At 37.2% G+C, this 23138-nt stretch overlaps 3 protein-coding genes across 3 annotated transcripts; 1 reads left to right on the top strand and 2 right to left on the bottom strand.

Annotated features, from left to right (window-relative positions):
* Nucleotides 1–4: 4 nt before the first annotated feature.
* Nucleotides 5–1801, bottom strand: RB195_016409 (uncharacterized protein; the record flags this gene model as incomplete). Its single annotated transcript, XM_064207560.1, has 5 exons — nt 5–96; nt 230–269; nt 324–1261; nt 1444–1484; nt 1755–1801. 5 exons carry the CDS (start codon nt 1799–1801, stop codon nt 5–7), a joined length of 1158 nt encoding a protein of 385 aa, XP_064063441.1.
* Nucleotides 1802–2886: 1085 nt separating this feature from the next.
* Nucleotides 2887–4678, top strand: RB195_016408 (uncharacterized protein; the record flags this gene model as incomplete). The annotated part of the gene is made up of 2 exons (XM_064207559.1): nt 2887–2975; nt 4558–4678. 2 exons carry the CDS (start codon nt 2887–2889, stop codon nt 4676–4678), a joined length of 210 nt encoding a protein of 69 aa, XP_064063440.1.
* Nucleotides 4679–4967: 289 nt separating this feature from the next.
* On the bottom strand, nt 4968–9364 carry RB195_016407 (uncharacterized protein; the record flags this gene model as incomplete). The annotated part of the gene is made up of 12 exons (XM_064207558.1): nt 4968–5087; nt 5145–5274; nt 5362–5453; nt 5649–5759; nt 5931–6020; nt 6114–6167; nt 6446–6579; nt 7147–7243; nt 7386–7475; nt 8228–8303; nt 9123–9242; nt 9300–9364. The coding sequence occupies 12 exons, from the start codon at nt 9362–9364 to the stop codon at nt 4968–4970; spliced, it is 1179 nt and encodes a 392-aa protein (XP_064063439.1).
* Nucleotides 9365–23138: the final 13774 nt, after the last annotated feature.

Below are 23138 nucleotides of genomic sequence, written 5' to 3'. Positions count from 1 at the left end.
ACTATTAGTTCACATCACCAAGACCTCCTTCTTTCAATGGACTTACAGGTAAGTCTGCTGAATGTTCATGATCGTGCATTCGTGCTCGTTGAAAATCTAGAAATAAAAATACTGGATCAAATCAGATTTTACTTTGTACCCTTTTAAGACCTGCCTGTTAAGTTTTTCTCTATAATTTTTGTAAAACATTTCCTAAAGAATTTGACGGAAGAGACACTTACGAACTAACCTCTCGAATCTGTGCGACCACTAGAAAAAGCTCTGATTGGCTAAACGATAATGATTTCATAAAAATTTTCAGCATTTACAACTCCTTTTTTTACCTGCATAGAATTAGATCCTTCTCCATCAATACTATTGCCTCCACTGTTGAATGACGATGTGCTTGATGCATTGTCATTAAAAGATGTCCCACTGAAGTTTGGTGCTGCTTGCTGGGTTGCGCCGAAATTTGACGCCGTAAAAGCACCCCCGCCGCCTCCAGCATAACTTGGAGGTGATGGAGCAGGGGGTGGTAATGGCGATGGTGCTGGAATTCCACCAGCATAAGCTCCCCCACCACCTCCGCCTGGGATTCCACCAGGACCGGCATAAGCTCCTCCACCACCTCCACCTGGGATTCCACCAGGACCGGCATAAGCTCCTCCACCACCTCCGCCTGGGATTCCACCAGGACCAGCATAAGCTCCTCCACCTCCTCCGCCTGGGATTCCACCAGGACCGGCATAAGCTCCTCCACCACCTCCGCCGTAGCTTGGCTGTGATGGAGGAGGTGGTCCAGGAGCTGGTGGAGGTGGCGGCGGAGCCGGAATTCCACCTACGTAACCTCCTCCACCACCTCCACCATAACTTGGCACTGATGGAACAGGCGGTCCAGGCGCTGGTGGCGGTGGCGGTGGAGCTGGGATTCCGCCGACATAAGCTCCTCCACCACCTCCACCCGGAATTCCACCCACATAAGCTCCTCCACCGCCACCGCCACCTCCACCTGGGATTCCACCAGCACCGGCATAGGCTCCTCCAGGAGGAGGTGGTGCAGGTGCTGGTGGCGGTGGCGGTGGAGCTGGGATCGGTGGTGCTGGTGGTGGTGAGGGTGCAGGCTGTGGTGCTACATACTGCGGAGGTGGAGGGACGTAAGGCTGTGGTGGGGGCACGTATGGCGCTGGTGGACCAACGTAGGGAGGTGGAGCCACTGCGTAAGTTGGCGGGGGTGGTGGTGCTACGTAAGCGGCAGGTGCACCTGCGTAGGGTGCGCCGATTCCTAAAAAGAATCATAAATCTTTTTTTTTCTATTACATTAAAACCTTGTCACCTTGTTTGACCACTTGCCAATCATAGTCTGTTTAAATTTGGTGAAATTTTAATTTGTAAAAGTAGTAACAATTAAGGAGCAAAGAAAGTTAGTTTGATTTGTTTATTCTACGGCAAATTTTATTGGATTACCTCCTGGAGCCACTGCATAAGCGCCACCACCAGCAAATGAGCTGAAAATCAATAGGTTTAATGACTATGATGAGGTTTATAGGATTCTATATTTCCAAGAAAATTTTATTAAACACTACCGAATGTGGACACAAACTTCTTTTTACGGTTCATAATACGCTATCCGGAAAGACAACTCAAAAACGGCTTATGGAGGGTTTAAAGTAGAAATTTCACCTTGGATTGTTGATTTATTCTTTCTACATTTAGAATAGACAAAGAACAGGCGATAGACTCTCTGCTGTATGATTCGAAGCTTGAAATAAACGCACCTATGCACCAATAAATTGATGATGAGTAGACAAGACAGAGTGTGCATAGCTACATGTTCTACAACCGCCTGTGTCGCTTATAAAGCAGTGGAACTCTCCAAAACTACACAAATCTCTCGAAAAACCGTAAAACTCGTCTCGTAAGAGCTTTCAACACCGTGTTTGCGAACAAGTATAACGGTGTCCTAGAAGGGTTATGGTGTAATCCGCTTAAAATGTCGCAAATTTCTTAACCCTATTATGCACTCAAAGATCTTTTTAAGTCGTACACAACTAAGTGTGTGTTTGCTATAGCCTGTTCGGCAAGTTGAAAACTTGATACTTGAAATGAACATGTAATTAGAGTTGCAGTTGACAGGATTTCTAAGCATCGTTGATCACTTAAAAGAAGAGAGAGGGGCTACAGAGAAATGGTTACAATCTAAGAATAAAAGTGCCTCACTTACTAGGAGGATGCACCTACTCGTTCAACTTTTTTAAGGAATCGTTTGAGGTTTTTTTTTGAACGCGTGTGCAGCCTTATAATGACTCGGAGGGGAGCCGTTATGCCAAATTTGAGCTGTTATCTTCCCAGGCATAATCTATGGACCTCTAAGGGATGAAAGACTTGGGTCACACTAGAGCAATTTCGAACCATTGATCGATTCGAGCATTCGCAGCCGAATCTTAAAATCCTACCGAAATTCTACGCTACTCCCGCCCGGTTACTGTCTACGAGATTAGGTTCAAAGATTTGGGACGTCAAATTTTCTGCATGTTTGAAAAATAGTTTCAAAAAAAAATTCTCTGTATATTCAGGGATACTGTTCTATTCTGATACTATCCTTTGTTTATATTATACGAATTGCTTGAAATACAGTAATTTAATATCTTGAATCAAGGTAGATGCAGAAAATAACGTGTTGATTTTTAATACCTCAAACTTTATGTTAAAAACTCCCATTCCCTAACTGAATTGGCACATACACTTTAGAATGGCGATGTTCAGTGATGCTAATGTATGTGAAGGAAAAGCCCAGATTTTTGACACTCCTTTCCACAGCTAACATTGTTTTCTCTGTCAGAGCGTGGGAAGGCAAAATCGCCACGTTGCAAACATGCAACGTTTCGCCTGAAATATCTCATCCAGAACATGTTGCTGTTCCATCATCATCATCGTCATAGAAGATCGCATTCAAAACCAAGAACCAGGAAGCAAATGGCTGCTTCAGGTGTCAGCTGGTACGTAATACTAATAGTAAGTACGGAAGTAAGTAATACTAGCATATCACGTGAAGGATAAAAGATAAAGTTGGCGTTGATCAATCGGCTTGGGATGCGCTACCACGTTCACTTCAGCTCAGAATCATTTGGGGTTGACGAACGTGTAAGTAGGCTATGCAGTGACTTGCGGAGGCTGGCCGATGTGTTAAGTCAGTGTTTCTATCCTCCCAGAGAATTGTGGCACCAATTTATTAACCCGGAAGGGATGAAACGCTTGGTTGGCACTGGAGCGGACCTCGAACCTCTTATCAATCATGCAGAAACAGTGGAACATTTTACCAACTGCGTTACATCCGGCCCTACAACGTATTACATACATTGCGCGTAAGACTCCGCACAACTCCCAGCTGACTAATTGGTCATTATGAAGGAGAGAGTGATTGTAGGGTTTCAGGTAAGCATTATCTGAAAAATAAGTAGTGAAATACTGGATTTTTGTTGTTGGGAAGAATTTTAATTACTTACTCTTTTTTCTTATTCTGACAAATCGGTAGATTAAGATAACGCGAACCTGTTCATTAGAGGCTGCATACCTCTCAAGTGATCTATCCAGAAAAAATGGGGTAGGGGCGTAGGTTACGGGTATCACGTGACTACGCGCAATTTTCCCCTATTGTCTCGCAAAAGGGGCTTAGCGATCGAAATTCCTGTACTTCGAGGTGTAAAGTAAATTGTAGGAGAAATCTCAACAGAAGGGTGTTCTTCGCGTCGTTCCCTCAGAACGATCAGGTAGAATTGAGCGTCGCCGCGCTCATACTCCTTATTTGCTCCCCTAACCCATTTCATGGAAAGGTATCTACGTTGTCAATTTCGCGTTGTGCTACTTATAAAGATCAGAATTTTAAACACAATCTTGATCTACGTATTAACAGATCTGCGTGAAGAGAAACTTGCTTTGATTTTTTTTCAATTATACAATTTTCAGTGGATAGAAAAGACTACATAAGATTGGAGACATGGTAGAATAAGAAGTTGACCGGTAGCCGACAGAAAATAGCTGTCGGCTGAAAGCTGAAAGTGTGCATAGCTTTTCGCTGCAAGATTACTGTGACATTTCAGGAGTAGATTGTGGTGATATCCACGCTACATAGGATACAATAATTTGATCAGTTTTCTGACCGACCGGAGTTTTATAAATATCTCAAGAGGATGAGATCCTGATCCCGTATCCAATATAGTTTCCTTTGCGATGACAAATGCTATGGCAACGAAACCATCGCTAACTTTTTTTCTCAAATCGTGAATCGTGGTATCGACTATGATCAGGATATTCTCCTGATGCGAACTCTGTACAACAACACTTCGCCGCGGGACCTACCCCCTTGTTTCGAAGACATATCTAGCGCTGAAACGAATGGAAACGTATTTCCGCTGCACATTGCGTTTCTACGCGGATAGATTTTTATTGTTCGTGTTGCAGTATTTTGAAAAAAGTGCATTTTTTTGTCAGAGCACGTTCATATAATTGGGAAAATTCCTGCCATACGTTGCTCTGATTTTGGTTTTTTTTTTTTGAGAAAGTAGAAAAGTACAGGTTCAGCATCTCTAAAACCGAAGAACTGCAATATCAAGGGAGTGACGGGCACTGTAGTCACCATATTCATCAAAATGGAAATTTCTGGCTAACTTTACAATTGTCGACGTTACCGTATCCGCTCTAGTGCAACTATATTACAAACATATAGTCTTATGGAAAACAATCGAACAACACGAAGTGAATAAATAGTTTTATTCATAGTTCATTTCAAATTTTTTCAGATCGCTAGCATAAAACGGTTAAAATTAAAGGATTAGTGGAAAAAATCACGATAAGTGAGCTTCATGAAGGAAGAATCGATCGTTGGAGAATCTCAGTGGTTGCTTAGAGAAAAAATAACCTATTCAAAGACCAGCATTCAAAATTATATTTTGATAAGGATGATAGGTAGGAGAAAAAGAATATCACTTCCGTCACTCCGCTTTAAAATCCGCTGCTCCATTGACTTTGACGGGAAACCACGTTGTGGACGGATTTCGTATCCTAATTACGTATTCGCCAGGAATTGCAGGAATGTTTCCATATTCGGGTAGCTAAAGTAGAGTGGTTAAATTGCATTCAATAAATAATAAATAGCAATAAAAACTAGCCTTTAGGCTCGTTAATGTAATTTTTGGCCATGACTGCACTTCTTTTCCCGCCTCTCTTCGAACAATTTCAAATTCCACGTCTCCGCTGATTGTAAAATTCCAGATTAGTCGACCAGTTTGGGTGCATTTCCTAGAAAAGGACGGGTTTTTTAAATAGGATTTTCATTAGCATTTCATTTAGGCTATGAGTGAAAAAAAAGCTTGGAAAAACACTTACTTAACAATCTCACAGTTCTGATGACCTTTAATAGTGTAAGTTTTGCTCGTAGGAGGTTTAAGGATGCCGAAATCCACCCATATATCATCAGGCTACAAAATAACATTAATACTGATAAATAGTTATAAAATATATATATATATATAAATATAAATACACGCAATATATATAAATAAAAATGGATATATAAATTAAATATTACTAAGTAGGTATTAAAATGGAATAGAATGCGCCACACTTACTCATATATTAATTATAAGTATTATAGTAGTAATGTAGGTACTCACTCCTCTGTGATCCACGCTTAGCACTGGCTGAAGAGGGTGAGTGCAACCTTCGGGTGGTTGCGAATAACCGGAATCATCACGCCATGTGCCTCCGTATTCCACTGGAATCGCCTTCAAAGAAATAAAGTTTTCATCATTCTCGAGAAAACAGAAAGTTAATTAAAATAAAAAAAAATGAAATGAATTAAAATAACATATAAAATAAAAGCCATCCAAAATAATCCAGACAGCATCAATGGGAAAAGTGTTAGTTAGTAATTTTATTACATTCCAAGAACTTACATGTGGTTCAAGATAATTTTGCAGTTCGGAAACATCGTTAAGGAACGCCAACTTATTTGCCGTTCGTGAGTCCATGATAAATTTTGAGATCTTAAGGAAAGACATTTCTTCATAGGTATTGTAATTATTGGGAGCAACAAAATTAAGAAAGATATAAAAATTCCTAAATTTGTAAAATGTCACCTTAAACATAAGCGATACTATTCCAGGAGGGTTGATTATCAGTAGTTTACACATCTGTAAAAGATTAGTTTTACTTGCAGAGTCATTACAAGTGTGTGGGTTCCATAAGTTTCTTTCTACGATCGTCAACATTTTAAACCATAGCAACCTGATTCCCAGCCCAAATAATCAATAATTCATCAATCTTTTCAATCTTCGATGGACGAAGATTATTGACTATTCTGCTAAATATAATATTGATTGGAATACTTTTATTGCTAAATAAAAAAAACTGGAAAAAATTAATTAGAAACTTATAGGACACCGTAATAGGTGGAGTGTACTGAACCCACATTGTCACTGAAGTACTCCGACCATACTTTAACAACGAGTCGAGCGAGTTGTACTGGTGCCGAAAGTGGATTTAGGAAATCAGAGAGATTTAGGCCTTTCAAATCCAGAATTGTTACCACAGAAGAGGGTCGACCTTAACAAAGAAATAATACTTCAAAATGCACAAAATTGCTAATTTTTGTCCAATTCTTCTTCAATTCAATTTCTGCAAGCGAAATACAGTAACTATCAACTGTGATAATAAAAGCGTGTTCTGCTATTCCTAATTCCAATTTCCAGAATTAGTCCAGCATTAAAAAGATGCGGAGTTGATGCAGTTAGTTTTTCGAAAAAGCACTTTTAATTTATTGATTTGACTTTTATCGATTAGCGAAACGGAAAAGGGCGGAGCTTATCACACGTGTGGACGAGTTATCCCGGTGTAGCAAATGACAAATAAAATTATCAGAGCTCATTTCAAATCCGCTAACCAAAAAATTATTCCTAACGATCTGAGCGTACAGACTTTTCTCCCCTCAAGCTGAATCATTCGATTCGGTTGCAAATCCCCAAAACACCTTGTTTATGCATTCAGTGAAATTTTATAAACATTCTGAAAAAAAACTGCGGAAAAATGAAGGCTGGAACCCTGCTGCCGAAATTGAAAATTTGAAAAATGGAAATTGAATAAGCGCTTTATCTTTTAGAAATAAATACGCACCAGTCCTCTTCTCCGTTTCTGCCACCGCTCTGCCGAAGATCTCATGAAGCATAAAATACGAATGCAACACGTACGACAAAGGAATAACTTTCATAATCTGAGAAAGAAAAATTAGAAAAAAAGAATCGGAAAAACGAAAATTTATTCTGCTATTTGAAAATTCAGCAATATGGATTGAAATATCTGTCTAATTAGGAAATATGAAATATCCATCCATCGTAAATAAAACGACTACTAACCTCCTTCAAATCAGTACCACCCATTTTGTGTACAAATACGTGCACATCTCCAGAACGTGCTAAGCGATCCACGCGTGAAATACAGAATCTCTAAAGAAAGTTTTATACGAAGACATTTTACACGAGAACATCATTTTTATCATCAGAATAGCTTCTTTTCAAAGATAGTGGTCTGAATGAAGTGAGAAGAAAGTAGGATAAGGTATTGAAAGTATGAGAACTTTTCACGCTATTTTCTTTTGCGATATCGTTTCATTTTCCCGTAAAATAGTGGAAATAATAGTTCTTAAATTCGGGAAATCAGGGGATTGGATACAGCAATACTCTTCCTGAAACGCTTCAAGATGATAACCTAATGATGTTAGGACAACGTTTCAAAGGCGATTTTAGTTTTGCTATCATTTTTTCTTTCTATCTACACGTTCTTCACCCTGGACCTTTTTTCTTTTCTGTTGTTTTTCTTTCCGCACTCCTCAGCTTATTTCAACAACTGCGTCCTTAAGTTTTAAATTTACCTCTTCCGCTACTCCACTTACTTTATGCCTATCTGAAAGTAAGTAATAATAACCTAAAAAACATCTAAAAGTCCTCGGAAAATTGCTAGAGCTTCCTTTGTGAAATCTAATTTTTTGTGAATATAACTGATTTCGTCTAAAAAGAACTATTTATTACAGGTTCTACAAAATTTCTGGAGTTTTTAAGAAGAATTACTGTTCAAAACTGTCACTCCTGACCGCGATTGAGATTGAGCTAATCACGAAGCTAGCAGCAATGACTTGCACATATATGGGTTCTCCGTAAGGTTCCTGAAAAACTTTTAGACGTCCAAAAACTTCACTTGCCTTATAGGTCGCCTTTCCTATTGGGAACTCATTGTAGATTTCCGTATCGTTCAAATCTGCATAGCCAAGGGTTTGTCTGGAAGAAATAGGGCAGTTTTCAGCAGTTTCTAGCAGATTTTTAGCATATAAATATAATAGTTTTTAGCATATAAAGATAACATTATATAAAAAAAAATATTATTATAAATACAATATAATGTACAATATAAAAGTGACACTGTGCTGCAGGTTGACTTAATGCAAGAGAGATTAGAAGAAGGCGAAAAGTGTCGCTACTGCGATGAATCACGGCGTTTCAGGAAGAGATGAAGCGAATTCTGATCCGGGTGTATGATAAATCTGCTGTTATTCACACAAAATGTGTGAATAACAGCAGATTTCTTTTATCGTTGAGAGCTTGGGGGCTGTGTCATGTCCTTGCCTAATTCCTTATTTTCTTTTCTGTGTAACAATTAAATATTTTTGTGGTTCATAAAATAAAATTTTAATGTTGGAAGAATTTAACCAAAAAAAGATTATAGCTATATTTGTGCGACCAGAATCAGAACTTTTTTAAAATATTTTAAAGGCATCTTCCCGCGAATCTGCCATGGTATGGATTTTCGACGGCAAAGTTTTCACAATCGGGTGGGATCTCGCTCGTCTCTCCGTGCATCACTGTAAACAGACGGGATTCGGATTACGGTTCCTTACGACGTCCTCTATGGGAACGCGCCACCCTTGTGCCCCGCCCTCGCCTGCGATTCGTCGGAAATCAGATTCAAGAAGATCAAACCACGTCAGATCCGTGAAGTGATGAATTTAAATTACATCGTCAGTATTTTTCCCTTCGGGGGAAGTTGCAGGCCTTGCAACTCCGCATTGTGAGTACGTTTCTGACAGTGCTAATCCCCACCTGTGGCTAAGATATTCCTCGACTCTTTGTCTCGCTAGATCCTCGTCTCCTCCATGAGCTCTAAGAAAACGAGCGAGAAAAAATGGTGAATCCAGGCATGCTGGTAAAGGAAGTGATGATCTGAAAATAGGAAAAACACTACATGCTGCATATTTTGCATAGATCGCTCTTAATTACCTTATTTGTCGTGCTTTCTCCATAATCTCCTTGGAAAATGGTTCTGGAGTGATGAGATTGTGCATTTTGCTCTGAAAGAAACAAACACCAGTAGAGGTATGAAGGAAATCAATCGATTGACATATACGAGCTGTTCTTTGAGCAACAATGAAACTAGTAATTCATAGTAAACAGGTGAATGATTCAGAAAAGTGCGAGTAATAGATGATAGAAAACAACAAATTAGCGGAAATAATTTGTTTTGAAGAAAAACAGCAAATATTGACACCACCACGTTTTAGTAAACCCTTACTGTATAAATACTAATGAAGTAATTGTGAAATTAACCGGTTAGTGAGGGTGGGGGGAAAGGGAGAGAAGTACAGCAACACCTAAAATCATTCCTTTCCCAAATTTTATTTCCCTACTCTAAATTCAGATAATTTAAAATCAAAAGCAATCGCTCCGCTAGCGATTGCACCACGCGGATATCCGCTAGCATCACGGTAATGCGGCTACTGAAGGTCTGACGAAGACGACAACGCCGAAACGTTAGCCGTAATAAAGTTTCATAGCAATCTTGGCTGTTGCTTAAATTTGACTTTCGACAAGTTGCATTCTTTATGCCAAGATTCAAGGAAGGTCGAACTTTTGCATTTCTAAAAGTTTGGAGTTAAAAAAAGGCATAAATTTCGAGTTAAGGCTATGATTGGTCTCAAAATCATTGAAGACACATATTTTCTTGTGCCAGCGCTTCCATTGGGGAACAGTTCTCGTTTTATCCCTTTAAGCAATGAAAATTTGTGAGAAGCTTATCGAAATAAAGCAAATTACCCTGTGAAGAATCAAATATTAGCATCACTAAGAAAATTTTCGTCATACATACAAAAATTTTTTTCTCGAAAAAAGTACAAATCCATTAATGAAGTCAAGTTTGATTCCAGTTAAGTGAGAGTTGACTGAATTTTATCCAACGGATTTTCCAGTTTTCGATGAAAACGAAATGCGCAAAATTCGTGAGCGATCCCATGAAATAGATATCCGAAAACTGTCAGCGGTGCTCTGAGTTCACCGCTCGGTGATTCATGCGGTCATGAGCCGCATGAAAATTTGCAGAACCACAGAAATTTCTTCAGGAAAACTATCAACGGATATAACAAATGTATAGATGCTCTCTAAGCTACGTAGCTGTCGTAGAACATGAGGGTGAGGGAAACACGGCTGTTTCTTTCGAATAAACGCTGCAGTGAACTCGTTATGGAACACGTGCGACGATTGAATGTATGTATCAGTCGGCAGTTACACTTCCTTCCTTTTTTTGAACGGAGAGACACAAAGGTCTTCCCAGGGACGAAAAGAACTGAGCGATACTATCGACGACTCGTTCTGATGCCATTTCACATTCAATTTGATGAAACGAGATTGGGTAGACATGGGGAAATACTTCAAGACAATAACTGAAATGATTCTTCGACAGTTTTTTTTCGACATCTTTGTGCATCCTATTTCACAGAATGATAATATGATAATGTGCTCTTCTAGATGATAATAAACGAACGGTTGATTAGTGTTACTTCACCTTTGGACTTAATGTTGCCCTTTGAAGGATGTTTCTTTGTAGGACAGACATCGATAAGGGCACTGAGACCTGTATTTGAGAATTATTACTTCCTTCAAATAATAACGAACCCTAGAAAAATAGTAGAGAGTTGAAATTAGGGTGATACGATCGTATGAGTATTCGTATCGTACGCTAATTACCCCACTGAATCGAATTTTCGCAACTGTCTTCAAAATCAAATGTTCTTTAAGAAGGTTTTGGTTCTTTTTATGTTTACGTCTTTACGGTGGCTCTATTGAACACGTAATAAGGAAGACACAAATGTACACATGATGTTTACTATAAGTCTTCAATCCTAAAAAAAAAGTGTTTCTCAGGATGAAAATGAATTAGTTGTTGGTTGTATTGCATTTGAAAGTGCTTATTGATGGAAAATCATGAAAGGATATTAAAATTCCCTTAATAATAATTACCTTAAATTGGTAACTAAAACGCAAAATTGCCTTTAATAACCGGTTATAACAACAAAATTACAAAAAAAATTACATTAAAAAAGAGTAAAGAGATCGACTAAGATGAAACTCACTTCGTACTAAACTTAAGTAGTGGGGAGAAAAGGAAACCTAACTTAATTAGGAACGTGAACACGGTTGGAGAGGAATTACACGGGAAACAGTGAACTTTAATTAAATTATAGTTCAAAAAACTGATATATGTAGGTATAGGCGAAGGTTCACATACATTTGAGGTTATTAAGGGTTTAGCTACTCCTATCGTATTCGAATTTACTGTACCATGTATGTAGTTGAAACCTATTTATGAAATGAGCTGGATGAGTTAAAATTCTCTGCACCCAACTTACATACACATCCTCTGGACAATTCTAGTAAAAAAATCGTACTCACACCTTGCTAGTACGAAAATCAGTACTGATCATCAATTATTTAACGAACAACGAAAAAAAGAGCTGAAGAAAAGAAAAATTCATGAGGATCCGTGCAATACGATAATATTTGTACTTCTGGCCCAATTAACTCATTTCTTTTAATTGAAAATAGGTTCAGAAGCTCTTTTTTCCCCCACAAAACACAAAACAACGACGCCGAATCACTTGTAAAATTCGGGTTACCCCAGGCGTTTGCGAACCTCTTATTTCATCACATCATGACCTCATTTTGTCTTTTAATTCAAAAAAATCACCAGAGAACAAAAGCTGGGGAGAGAGTGGCAGGAACAGAACAATTTCAAAACTTTTTAAGAGCTAGTAACATTTTTTTCTGACCAATTTGGTACTCACTCTCTTTTTTGAAACTTTTTTCAGCAATTTTTTAAAATTTTAGTCCTTTCCTTATTGCTATGTATCGAAATCTCGAATGCGAGAGTTTTTTTTTTGTCTTTTGTTCATCTGTGGAAATTTCTATAATTATTTTCTCTATATCGTAGAATTGTGTTGCAGGGATTTAGCAATGATTTTCTACTTTTTTTGAAAGTATTCATTGCCGCTAAAGAATACTGTAGAAGCCTGGAGAACTTCCTTGTAGTCTCTGAAGTCTATTTCCAAAAGGCTCTTGAAAACAGCTAGAAATCCACAACTTTTAATCGGTAAGACACATCTACATATCTAGAAATAGAAAGATTGTTTTCATTTTATTTTTTTATTTTTAGTTGAAACACTGGTTGAGGAATAATTCACTAGTCGGTTCTTCATCTGATCGTTCTAATCCTGTGCCTTCATGGCCTCGCATTAATTGCGATGCTAGACGCGAAATTATAGGCAACCTTCAAAAACCGGTTTCGATAGGCCCTAATGCATAACCGAACTATCTTGTATTACTCTATCGTTGCTCGTTCTGGATGTCTTTCCTTTCACTAAGAAATTCGTCATACAAACTTCAAATAGGGCATCTCTTCCAAGTGGGTGTGTTTAAGCTCAGCAACACTATTTCTTGCATCGTTTTTTCGGAACTCTTCGCAAATTCAAAGTGAAAATGCAGCTTCTTCCAGTTGTAAAAATTTGAAAAATAAAAGATAAAAAAATAAACTTTAAAACCAAATATATCATTGTGCTTCATTTTTGGCCAGTAATATGTAGGTGCGACCTGAACTGTACATACTTTCAACGAATACAATTCCAACCGCTCAGAATACCTAAAAGATGGTATAATGACATTTTTTGGGGAAACGAGAAAAAGGAAGAACGTGAAAATCGAAATTAGGTCTAAAATATTCACTATTGCGGAGAAAAATCATAGGGAAAACTTTCTGTGAAGTAACCCTGGATTTCAAACTACTAATTATTATTAAGGAGATAAAATAAAGACCTATGATCATTCACATAAACATTAAAGCTACTTTAAAACGTTAAGGAGGGAATTGGAAATCACCTAAGGCTTTAAGATTCGTAGTTTATATAGATCTTGGTCAAAAGATATTGTTTAAAAATCACAATTGGAGAGGAATTGAGGAGCTATGTAGAGAGGTTCAGGTAAACGGAGAGATTATGTACGTCCGCAGAAGAATAAGGTAGCAAAAAATCAGAAGTGGTTATAGGTGAACGTCTGAGGATATTCACGCTCCTGATAACAAATGGTCAAATGGAGACGTGGTGTTCCATAAAATGTGGCCGTTCATGCTGTTACTGCCTTATTATAAGTCGTTGTGTATCGAAACAGAAGAAGCGGCGTGTCGACGGCCACATTGTAATGGAACGCGACGATGGTCACACTGTTTGACGAACGATAATTGTCGTCAACTTCGGGGTGAAAAAAATCGACATAATTGCAATGCAAGCAATTTTTCGGCGTAGGAAAATCATAAACAAATAGATCAGCCATTGCAAATCCCAAAATTGTCAAAATTTTCCTCGTAGAAGGATTTTTTAATTTTAAGGTTCTTAATCAGCTAAACTACAGCAATCGTATTGAATAATAATGTGTTTTTAGATTTTTTCTTTTTTACAGAGGCCAACAGAGCCTCGCAGATTGCAAGAGCGTGACCAAAATATTTGCCGCGGGAAAATATTTTTATTAATTATGGATGAGTGCTTTTATTTCCTCTATATGTTTTATTTAAAGGCATCACCCCACGAATCTGAGGTGGTGCAGATTTCAGGTAGAGTATTCGTATACGGGATGGGAGACTATGGAGAGAGGGGTGATTCTGTCCATTTCTTCCTAATTGCCGTAAAAAACGGCCCGGAAGATGCGGCACCGCACAAGGCTGGTGCGCTCCAATCGAACCTCTTGTACAAAATGGTGCGTCAAAACGAATGAAGCCGTATCTTCCACGCCGTTTTTTACGGCAATTAGGAAGAAATGGACAGAATCACTCCTCTCTCCATAGTCTCCCATCCCGTATACGAATACTCCACCTGAAATCCGTACCACTTCAGATTCGTGGAGTGATGCCTTTTAATCGAACACTGCTGTAAATATCAACTTGTCGAAAAACTTGAAAAATCTGTGTTTGATTGCATTTAGCGTGAGCGGAGCTGATATGGTATGTAAGGGCATTGGAACATTGTAAAAGCGAACTTACAAGTGAAAAGTGTTTAGAATTCATTGTAGCCGAATGTATTCTCCCACGAACGTTCTGGACTGGACGAGTTGTCCTTGTTCTCAGTAATTTTCGCAAAAATACTAGATTATTACCATGTAAATGTGTTGGAAATTATGGCCTCTCTTTGTCTCAAAGGGGGCGGGCGAAGAATTCGATGCTCTGCACATATTCTGAGCGGAAAAAGCTGCGGTAGATAAAAACAGTAACAGTACAAAAAAGTGAAAAGTAAGTGAAGTATTCTCCCAAACGAGGCTAGTAACAATTTATGGGCTGCAGAGATATGATGGACTTGATTGGATTCCTCCGGTAGCGAACCGTCGCTCGCGTCGACGCTTTGCGAACTTCCTTCGGTCAAGCTATAGCCGCCTTCTTCTACGTAATTGCTATGCACTTTTTATTGTCTTAAAATGAAGGATTGGCTATCTAAGCTAACATGACAGAATCATAATTTACATCGAAAAAAGTCGTTATGCAAGGAGAATTTACGGAACATGAAGGAATCTTGTTGTTATTGTTTTAGGACTATAAATCACCTCACACAAACCACAATATGGATACAGTCATAAATAAATGGTAGAAAACGGTCACGAACAAATTCTCTGATGTCAGCCATGCTGAACCTGCTTTCTGGATTTCAAAACACTTCAGATCGGTCATCGTAGGAGTAAAAAACTTCATTAGGAAAGAAGAATCTCATTTGCTTCAGGTACCATCCACGAGGTTGTTGCTTTCAAATATTCTATCATTCAGACAGCATTTCAACTGTCCACCTTGACCTTGATAACCACAAAACGTCCTCATAAAAGCGTATCCGATTCTGTAGAGGTCTGAGAAATGTTTAAAGTAATCACAAAGTTCGATTTTTAACCACCAGAGCAAGAAATCATGTTATAAAAATCTAGAATTACCTCTTGAGAAAGTATTTGTACGAGGCTTAGCCTTCTCCAATTAACAAAAATAACAGTCTTTTGAGGTCTAAAACTAATTTTTTTAAACTCTTTTTTATTGCTCTCCTTTTTTATCTTTTGAGTACTGATGTAATGTTTGTTGTATTTTCATCACCGCTCTCACTAGACAATTTTCACAATTTCAAATTTTGTTAAGGTTAGTCAATTTTACTCGTCCCTCACTGAAGTAAATAATTGAATAAGAAATGAATAAAGATAGATGCAAGTGTCTATTCCATTTTATAGAATTAGAGAGAACGCAGTTTAAATACCACTTACAAAAAAGTAGAATTTTAGGTCAAAGAAGATTTAAGGAAGTAAGTGTGGGAAAAGTTAGAGAAAATAAAGAGGATTAAGAACTGTGAAAATTTATAGAGTTTTAAATGCGGAAATTTTAACGACTATTTACTATCTTGCCCGACAGTTAAGAGCATTTTCGTGGAAAAATAACAAGGATGATTTTCACAAAGCGGATATCCAGTGCAGCTGAACCTAACCCGTTGTTGCGATGATAAAATGGAGATATGCGTAATGACGGCTAACGGATATGAGGGCGCGTAGCGTCACGTAGCTATCCGCCCCCACACCCCGTACGTAGACTACGGGTTCGGCACTAGTCTTCTAGTCTTCATACCCCGTCATCCTCGGGATGCTCCTTTGCTCTTCATTCCCCTTGGCAGATAGGCATAAACTTGTAGAAGTGCCGAGGAATCGTACTCATTCGAGTTACAAGCTTCTCGTAATTTGAAAAAATTTAGGAGTATTCAAAAAATAAACGATAAAAGAGGAAACTAATAGTTTTTTTTTCTTGTAAGAAAACCTCTGTTCAGAAAGAATGGAATTTGTTGAGAAGTGACAACGGAACAATCCAAAAGAATCGAAAATCATCAGTTCTCCGAAGAGAATGGGAGTGGTCATTGTGCAATTTCCCCGTTTGTTCCATTCATTTCGATATTTTGTGATTTTTGTTTCTCTGATGCAATTACAACTCTTGCTAAATTAACTGAAACAAAGATTTACTCCAAGATCATCTAATTAAACAAAAAAACCGCAGGTAGACAGATATGACAATCATCTTGGACGAGATTTTTTACGGAAGCTTAATTAAAAATTCCCGAAAAGAAGAATCTGAAGCAACCCTTTTCAGAAAAACTTCTTCGGTTCAATTTTTATCATATGGCTAATTTTTATCATTTAATTTACAGTAATCCTCCAAAAGGACTTGCTGTCTCCTGAGTTCTTCCTTAAATTCCGCAGAACGAACGCAGAACAATAGAAAGTAACAGTTTGTGTACAACAGCAGTAAATATGTTGAATATAAAGAAGAAATGACAGAAGGTTGAACGTTTCATGATTGTCAGAAGTTTTTGTTTATCAGAACTGATGTGACCAACAATTACGACTCATTTCCGTATATTTACGACATTTTAGTGGCTTTTCAAGACGAAAACCATAGTTTCGTTATGTCTACTAGAATTTTTTTTCTAAATTTTACCGGAAATGATTATATGCAGCTTGAAAATTGGACATGAAAACAACAATAACGTTACCGCGATCTCTGCGAATCGGATTGAGTCTCGTTATACGAGCAAACGAATAAACCAGATCAGTAAGACCGGTACATTGGGATTAACACGTGACTACTGTATGGACGCTAGCGATGGACAAATATATCAGGGAAGTGCAAAAAAATCAATCATCGCGGATGAGAAACAGAAGAAAAAAGCCAGAAATGTAGCAGTGGTCCTTAGAGGTTAGAAATTAAGTGCCAATTTTCGCTTTAAATTTTATTTCCATTCTTGGTGACCTCCAAAAAGCACTTTTTAAAGAATTGATGTTGACACCTAAGCGGCTTTTAAATTCGTTTAAGTAAAATTTTCGTTCAAATTATTCTACAAATATTTTGTACGCACAGCCAATTTTGACCAGATTGCTATCATTTCGGGGAATAGCTTGACTCCTGTAAACGTTCAAAAAACAGGCATCTCATTGTTCAAAGGCATCGCTCCACGAATCTGGGGTGGGCAGGTTTCAGGGGTTCAGATGGGTTATGACTATACGGAGCCGTAGATTATGGAGAAAAGGGTGATTTTGTCTATTTCTTCTTAAATACCGTAAAAAACAGCCCGGAAGATGCGGCTTCGAGCGTTCCGGGGCGCTGTCTTCTACAACGAGTTCGATTGGAGCGCACCAGGCTTGTGCATGCGCCGCATGTTGCGGACCGTTTTTTACGACTATTAAGAAGAAATAATCCCCATAATCTACGACCCCGTATAGGCATAACCCACCTGAAACCCGCACCACCCCAGATTCGTGGGGTGATGGCTTTAATAACATCCCTTACTACCTTCCGAAAGATCCACTTTATCTTTTTAGACTCTAGCATCATATAGGTCTTTAAATTTTTTTTAAAAATTCACATGAGGGCGAGTAAAGCTAAAAGATTATTGCATCCATAAATTCCAGAGTACACATGCTGACGAATTATCGAATCGTTTTGCATTGGGATTGAAATTCTGAATGATTTTGGTTTCATAAGAAACGACTCGTCCATATGTTGTAATATGTGATTTGCTGAACTCAGACCTAGGAATGCACTATTCCGCAAAGTGGAACTCTCTCGACAAGTGGAAATTTGAACGGGTATCACTGAGGACAAGGTCAAATCTCCAAGGTAAAGGGATAGTAAGGTAAGTGGTTTATTTCTGTTATTTGCCGTTTTTGTGAAAAAGAATTTTATTAGGAGTATATCTTCAGAGACATTTCATTGTGAAGGCTTCTGAAGCATTCTTTTCCTTTGCAAGAGGTCGCCGGGTAAGGAAAACAAAAAAAAGAGCGAGTGAGAGCGAAATTGAGATCTGGGGACATACTCCTGTTTTCACGACGTCTGTTCGCAGCTTAGTACAAAAATCAATATACACATAACAATGAGTCTCTTTAGGTGTAATATAATTGAATCTAAAAATAATTTATATTTCTAATATTAATTATAATACACCTGTGAAAAATAAAATAAATATTCGTATAATTCTAAAAATTTCCAATAACACGTGAAAATTACGAAAAATTTTGACAAACGCAAAACTGAATTCCGTAAAAGTGGCGGAATAAAAGAGCACAATTATTTAACATAGAAAAGGGATGCAACGCATAATTGAAGAAGAGCAGCAGATTATGTAAGTAAAATTAGTAAAAACTAGTAAAAATAATAGAAATAAATTGTTAAAACGTCATTTTTCAAGCATTGGTATTCATTTTTTTGGTTCCTGTTCGTTTGTTCCCATCACAATCAAATAAAAAATCAATTAAATGCTTGGGGGTTGCAGTGCTTGTTTGTGTGCTTATTTATGCGATTTTTAAAGAGTATTCCAGATGGTTAGTGCTGGTAACACGCACTGTTCGTTACCAAATAAACGAGTAAAGTATGGAAAGATACTTAATATTATTCCCATGTAAATTCCAAATCAGCCTACTTACATTTTCCTTCACAATCGCAGGAAACAATGGATCGATCGAAAGATGTTGTAATGTATGGAAGAAGTCGCTTCGAACAGACAATTACCACGCGCTATTTCGCATTGAGGCGGAATTTTTCCCACCTCAGAAAACCAGTTTTGAGACGTTTATTCTAAGATGCACTCTCTCCCCCTTTTCAACTGCTTTCTGTTGTTTTGATGGACCTTGGACTGCGCTCATCTTCACTGTAACACTAATTAATTTACCACCTTTTTTGAACGAGATAACCCGACTTGCGATGAAAACAAGACCGGGATGCTTAGTCAAAAGAAAGAGAAAAAAAGAGAGGAAGGTGAAAAGAGCATAACACGTTCGATTTACAGCAAGATAGAGAATTTCGGAAACACTTGTGAAACGAGTATTAATCATCACTCATATTTATTCTCTCTTCTCTTTTCCTTATTTATTTCTTCTTATTCATTATTCGTACGTCATACATAGCCTATTATTACAGACAATAAAAACAAAATGTAAGAGCTCTACCAACTTTATTGTGACACAAGAAATCAGCGCTAATAACGCGTAAATCCACCTCTCAGAAATCACCACCAAATAAGCTTGCATTATAAATTACCATAAAATATTTTGTTTTGAAAATTTTCATGGAAACTCTATGATCTATTTTCATCAATATATTTATGAATCGTTAGAATGAAATCTCTATTATGTGTGCAATATTTCAGCTCTATCGCCCGCTTTGAAGGTTTAAACAAAGGGTGATCCGGAAAACTTCAGGGTTATCCTGCCTTTTCGCGCTTGGTTAGCCTCTCGTAATTGTTTGAGGAATTACAAGCAAAATACAGAACAAAACTTGAGATGAAACTGTGGAAAATGACTACTCGAGGAAACATATTTAGGAAAATGCAAATATTCAAACAAAGCGAACAACGAAAACGGATGATTTTGGAAGTAGAAATAGATTTGGAAAAAGATGATTAGGAAGTTCTCGAGATAAATACAGTATCTCTGAAAAATCCTTCAAATCACAACCCTGATTCGCCGTATGATTCGCAGTTTTCCGTCAATAAGCTAAAAAACTAAAGAAGCTGAAAAATCTATTCACTCCTCAGCTACATACAGTGCAATATCATCAGTAGAAACCACTGATTTGAACAGATTTTTCGTTACTGATACGGAAAAGAGTTTTGAGTGGATGAAAGGAACGAAAAGAGAGCGAACGTTCACAGAACGTATGTATTTTAAAAGTCCCCACTAAAATTCTAGAACATTGAAGCAAAATTTTTCTTTTTCTCTAATAATACGCTCATTGTAGTCATTTTAGCGAAGGCAGTAGAAGAAAACTTCGATTCTTCAAGAAGTTTTGACGACAAAAAAAAACCAGTTCTTATGTGGCGTCGACGTGAAAAAAATACCCCACCGAAGTGTCGGTCGTATTTCTGTAATTCCTCTTCGAACACATGTTTAGAACAGGTGGCGAGAAAAACATTGCTCGCTTCAAAAAAAACCCTCAAAAACTTCTTCTATGTACACCTTTTTCATTCATTCATTTCATTTTTCATTTCATTCTCTACAAAAATCTTCTTCTTTTACAGATTTATACAAAAAATAGAAATTCAGAAACAAATCGTTTTCCACCAAAACCTTTCTCATGGGATTTCAGAGAAAAAACTAATAAGAAATATTAGCGAATATTTTGTCTGAGCTTGTTTGCGTATTTTTTCCTATGAAAAACTATATAAAAGCCTCATAAATGCAGTTATTTAATAAATCGATTAATATTCTACTGATTCTGTTAATTCTTCCATAATTCTATAATCTCGTGTAGAAAATAACTCTATTAATTTTACTACTCAGCTATATTCAGAATTCTAAAAAATCGGGGCGAATAATTCGTATCCCGGATCGGAATCTACAGATATCTGAAAGTAGGCAAGGATTTCAAGTGTGGGAGTCAATGACGTAGAACTGGAGCTCTCCTGGTGTCTTCAAAAAGTCATTAGCGAAATTAAAAGTGATTAAAGACAACGTTTTCTGCAATCATCCTAACAGAAAGAAAAACCTCAACGTTCTTTTTTTTTGAAAAATCAAATGAAAAAGCATTAAGTACGCAAAACTATTTGGATTCGAGTTTTAGGCCGTTGTCTTTAGGAAAAAAGTCTAGAAAAAAATGTTTCAAAATGGTTGTTTTATTCTATGAATGCGACTGATTACAACAGTATTAACCTAATTTTTGAGGCATGGTCAATAAATGTCAAATTATTTACTACAGGAGAAGAGAAGATAGAGAAATCTTGCCAGAATTAACAGCTTTCTTTTCTTCTTTTTTTTTCCTTGTTTTCTGCCCCTATCCCCGAACATAATTTGATTTGATGTAAAACAAAGTGCTAATTATTTTGTTCTATGCAAGTGTTCTTCGGTACTGAATAGGTCTTGGTAGAGTGGGACTTGCGTTAGAGAGACAGAGTCTTCCGGAATTTCCTTACAAGAGAGAAGGAAAAAAAATTTTTTTTTCCAACCAATCTCTTATTTCCTCCAGTTATCTGGTTAAGTGTTTGTTGGAAATGTGAAAACGTTCAAAATTATAGCAGAAAGAAGTGAAAATAAAGAAATATTGAAAGCCTCGGACATTTCCAAACCCAAAACGACAAAAGAGGCGAGTCGAAGACGATTGCGTCCATCCATTGTTACGCGTTTGTTGCTTTTGTTGTCACTTTTAACGAGCCATCGTACACTTCTAACACGTTTTTTTTGTGCAAACACAAACAAATAAAGAAGCCAAATAAATAGTCTTTTTCAAGAAAAAAAAAACTCAAACTGTCTATAATTTTCTATGATTCTTTCCTAATTTTCCTAATAAACATAGTAATGAATTTCTGCAAAAACTTCTGCAGTGTTTTCTGAGAATCGTTTGGGAAAATTCCAGGAATACTCTCCTGTGAAGAATGTGGAAGCTTTATTTTTTAAATACACGATAACTGCCAACAAAAATTCCCATGTTTTACCAACCTCAACCTCGTTAATTTTACAAACCGTTAGTTTTTAAAATTTCTTTGCTATTTCTATGTTATTTCTATTTCTTCTTTTTCATTTTCCAGTATGAAATAATTGTTGCACCCAAATGAGTCGCGGAAAAAAAGCACTAAACTTTTTCTAGTAAGAAATTAATTTCTTTTTTCCAGAAGATTCTGAGGATTCAGATTCTTTTCTACAATTGTCCTTGTTTATGTTACTTATGATACTTTTGAGTGATGGAGGAGGATCTCAAAAATGGTGTCAAAGAAAAAAAATAGAGAAACTAGGTTTTTTTGTTTGGCTTTGTTTTTTTTTTGTTTGGCTTGACTAAATTTACGAGGCGGTAGGTGGCATGGTAAAGTTTTCAGGCCTCAGTCAATAAAAAAAAAAGTTTTTCGTCAAATAAATTATGGGATCAGTTGAGGGAAAAAAACACGGATTACCTTCTAAATGGTTACTTGAAACAAAAAAAAAAATTCTTCATCATTATTTTAAATATTTTTCTTGTTGCAGAGATAGTAAGGCACGCCCAATTCGGGGATAATGCCTAAAGTGGAGGATTTACACTGCTTAGCGTGAAAATGAAATTTGATTCTTTCCAAATGGATAATTTTGATTAAAAATAAGTTGAATGAAGAGTTCTTTTTTAGAAACCATACAGAAAAATATGGAAATGGTGAAAAATGCTAAAATGAGTCCACATCTGTGAGACGAAGAAAGAGGTGAAAGAAGTGCGATGTGATAGAGGATTTCAACGCCGCTGTCCTGGATCATGAATGGCGAGTTTGACAATAACAATGGCCCAATGACGGCGACGAACCGACACTGTAAGAAACGAAGGAGAAATTTATGTGCGTTGGTCACGTGCATGAGATCCTAAACAGTACCTTTCAGGAACAAAACGAGAGAAACTTACATTCGGTTCTTCCCGTTTTTAACAATATAAAGTTAAAATTAATAGTCAGAGGACTCAGCAATTTAGAACTTAATCTTAAGAAACTTATATTAAATAATGCTATTAGTAGTATTAATTAAATAATGCTCTATAAAGTCGATGCACAACTCTCAAATATTTATTTGAAGTCCTCCAAAGCAAAGAAATAAATTTGCGAAGTCATCTGAGTCTGGATAAGATTTCAGGACTGAGGATTTTTTTCTTAGATGGGTTCGATTTCAAACAATTAGACTTACGATATAGACGTTAGAGAAACGGAATAACATCATAGCAAGGAAAGGAAAGTAAACACACATACATATTTGGGCACTATAGGGTCAACCACTGTAAATAGACTTTGTGGATCGTGT

Source organism: Necator americanus, chromosome V (genome assembly GCF_031761385.1).
Source record: "Necator americanus strain Aroian chromosome V, whole genome shotgun sequence".
Lineage (NCBI taxonomy): Eukaryota > Metazoa > Nematoda > Chromadorea > Rhabditida > Ancylostomatidae > Necator > Necator americanus.
Note: the sequence above shows the minus strand (reverse complement) of the source record. Positions and strands in the feature narration are given on the sequence as shown.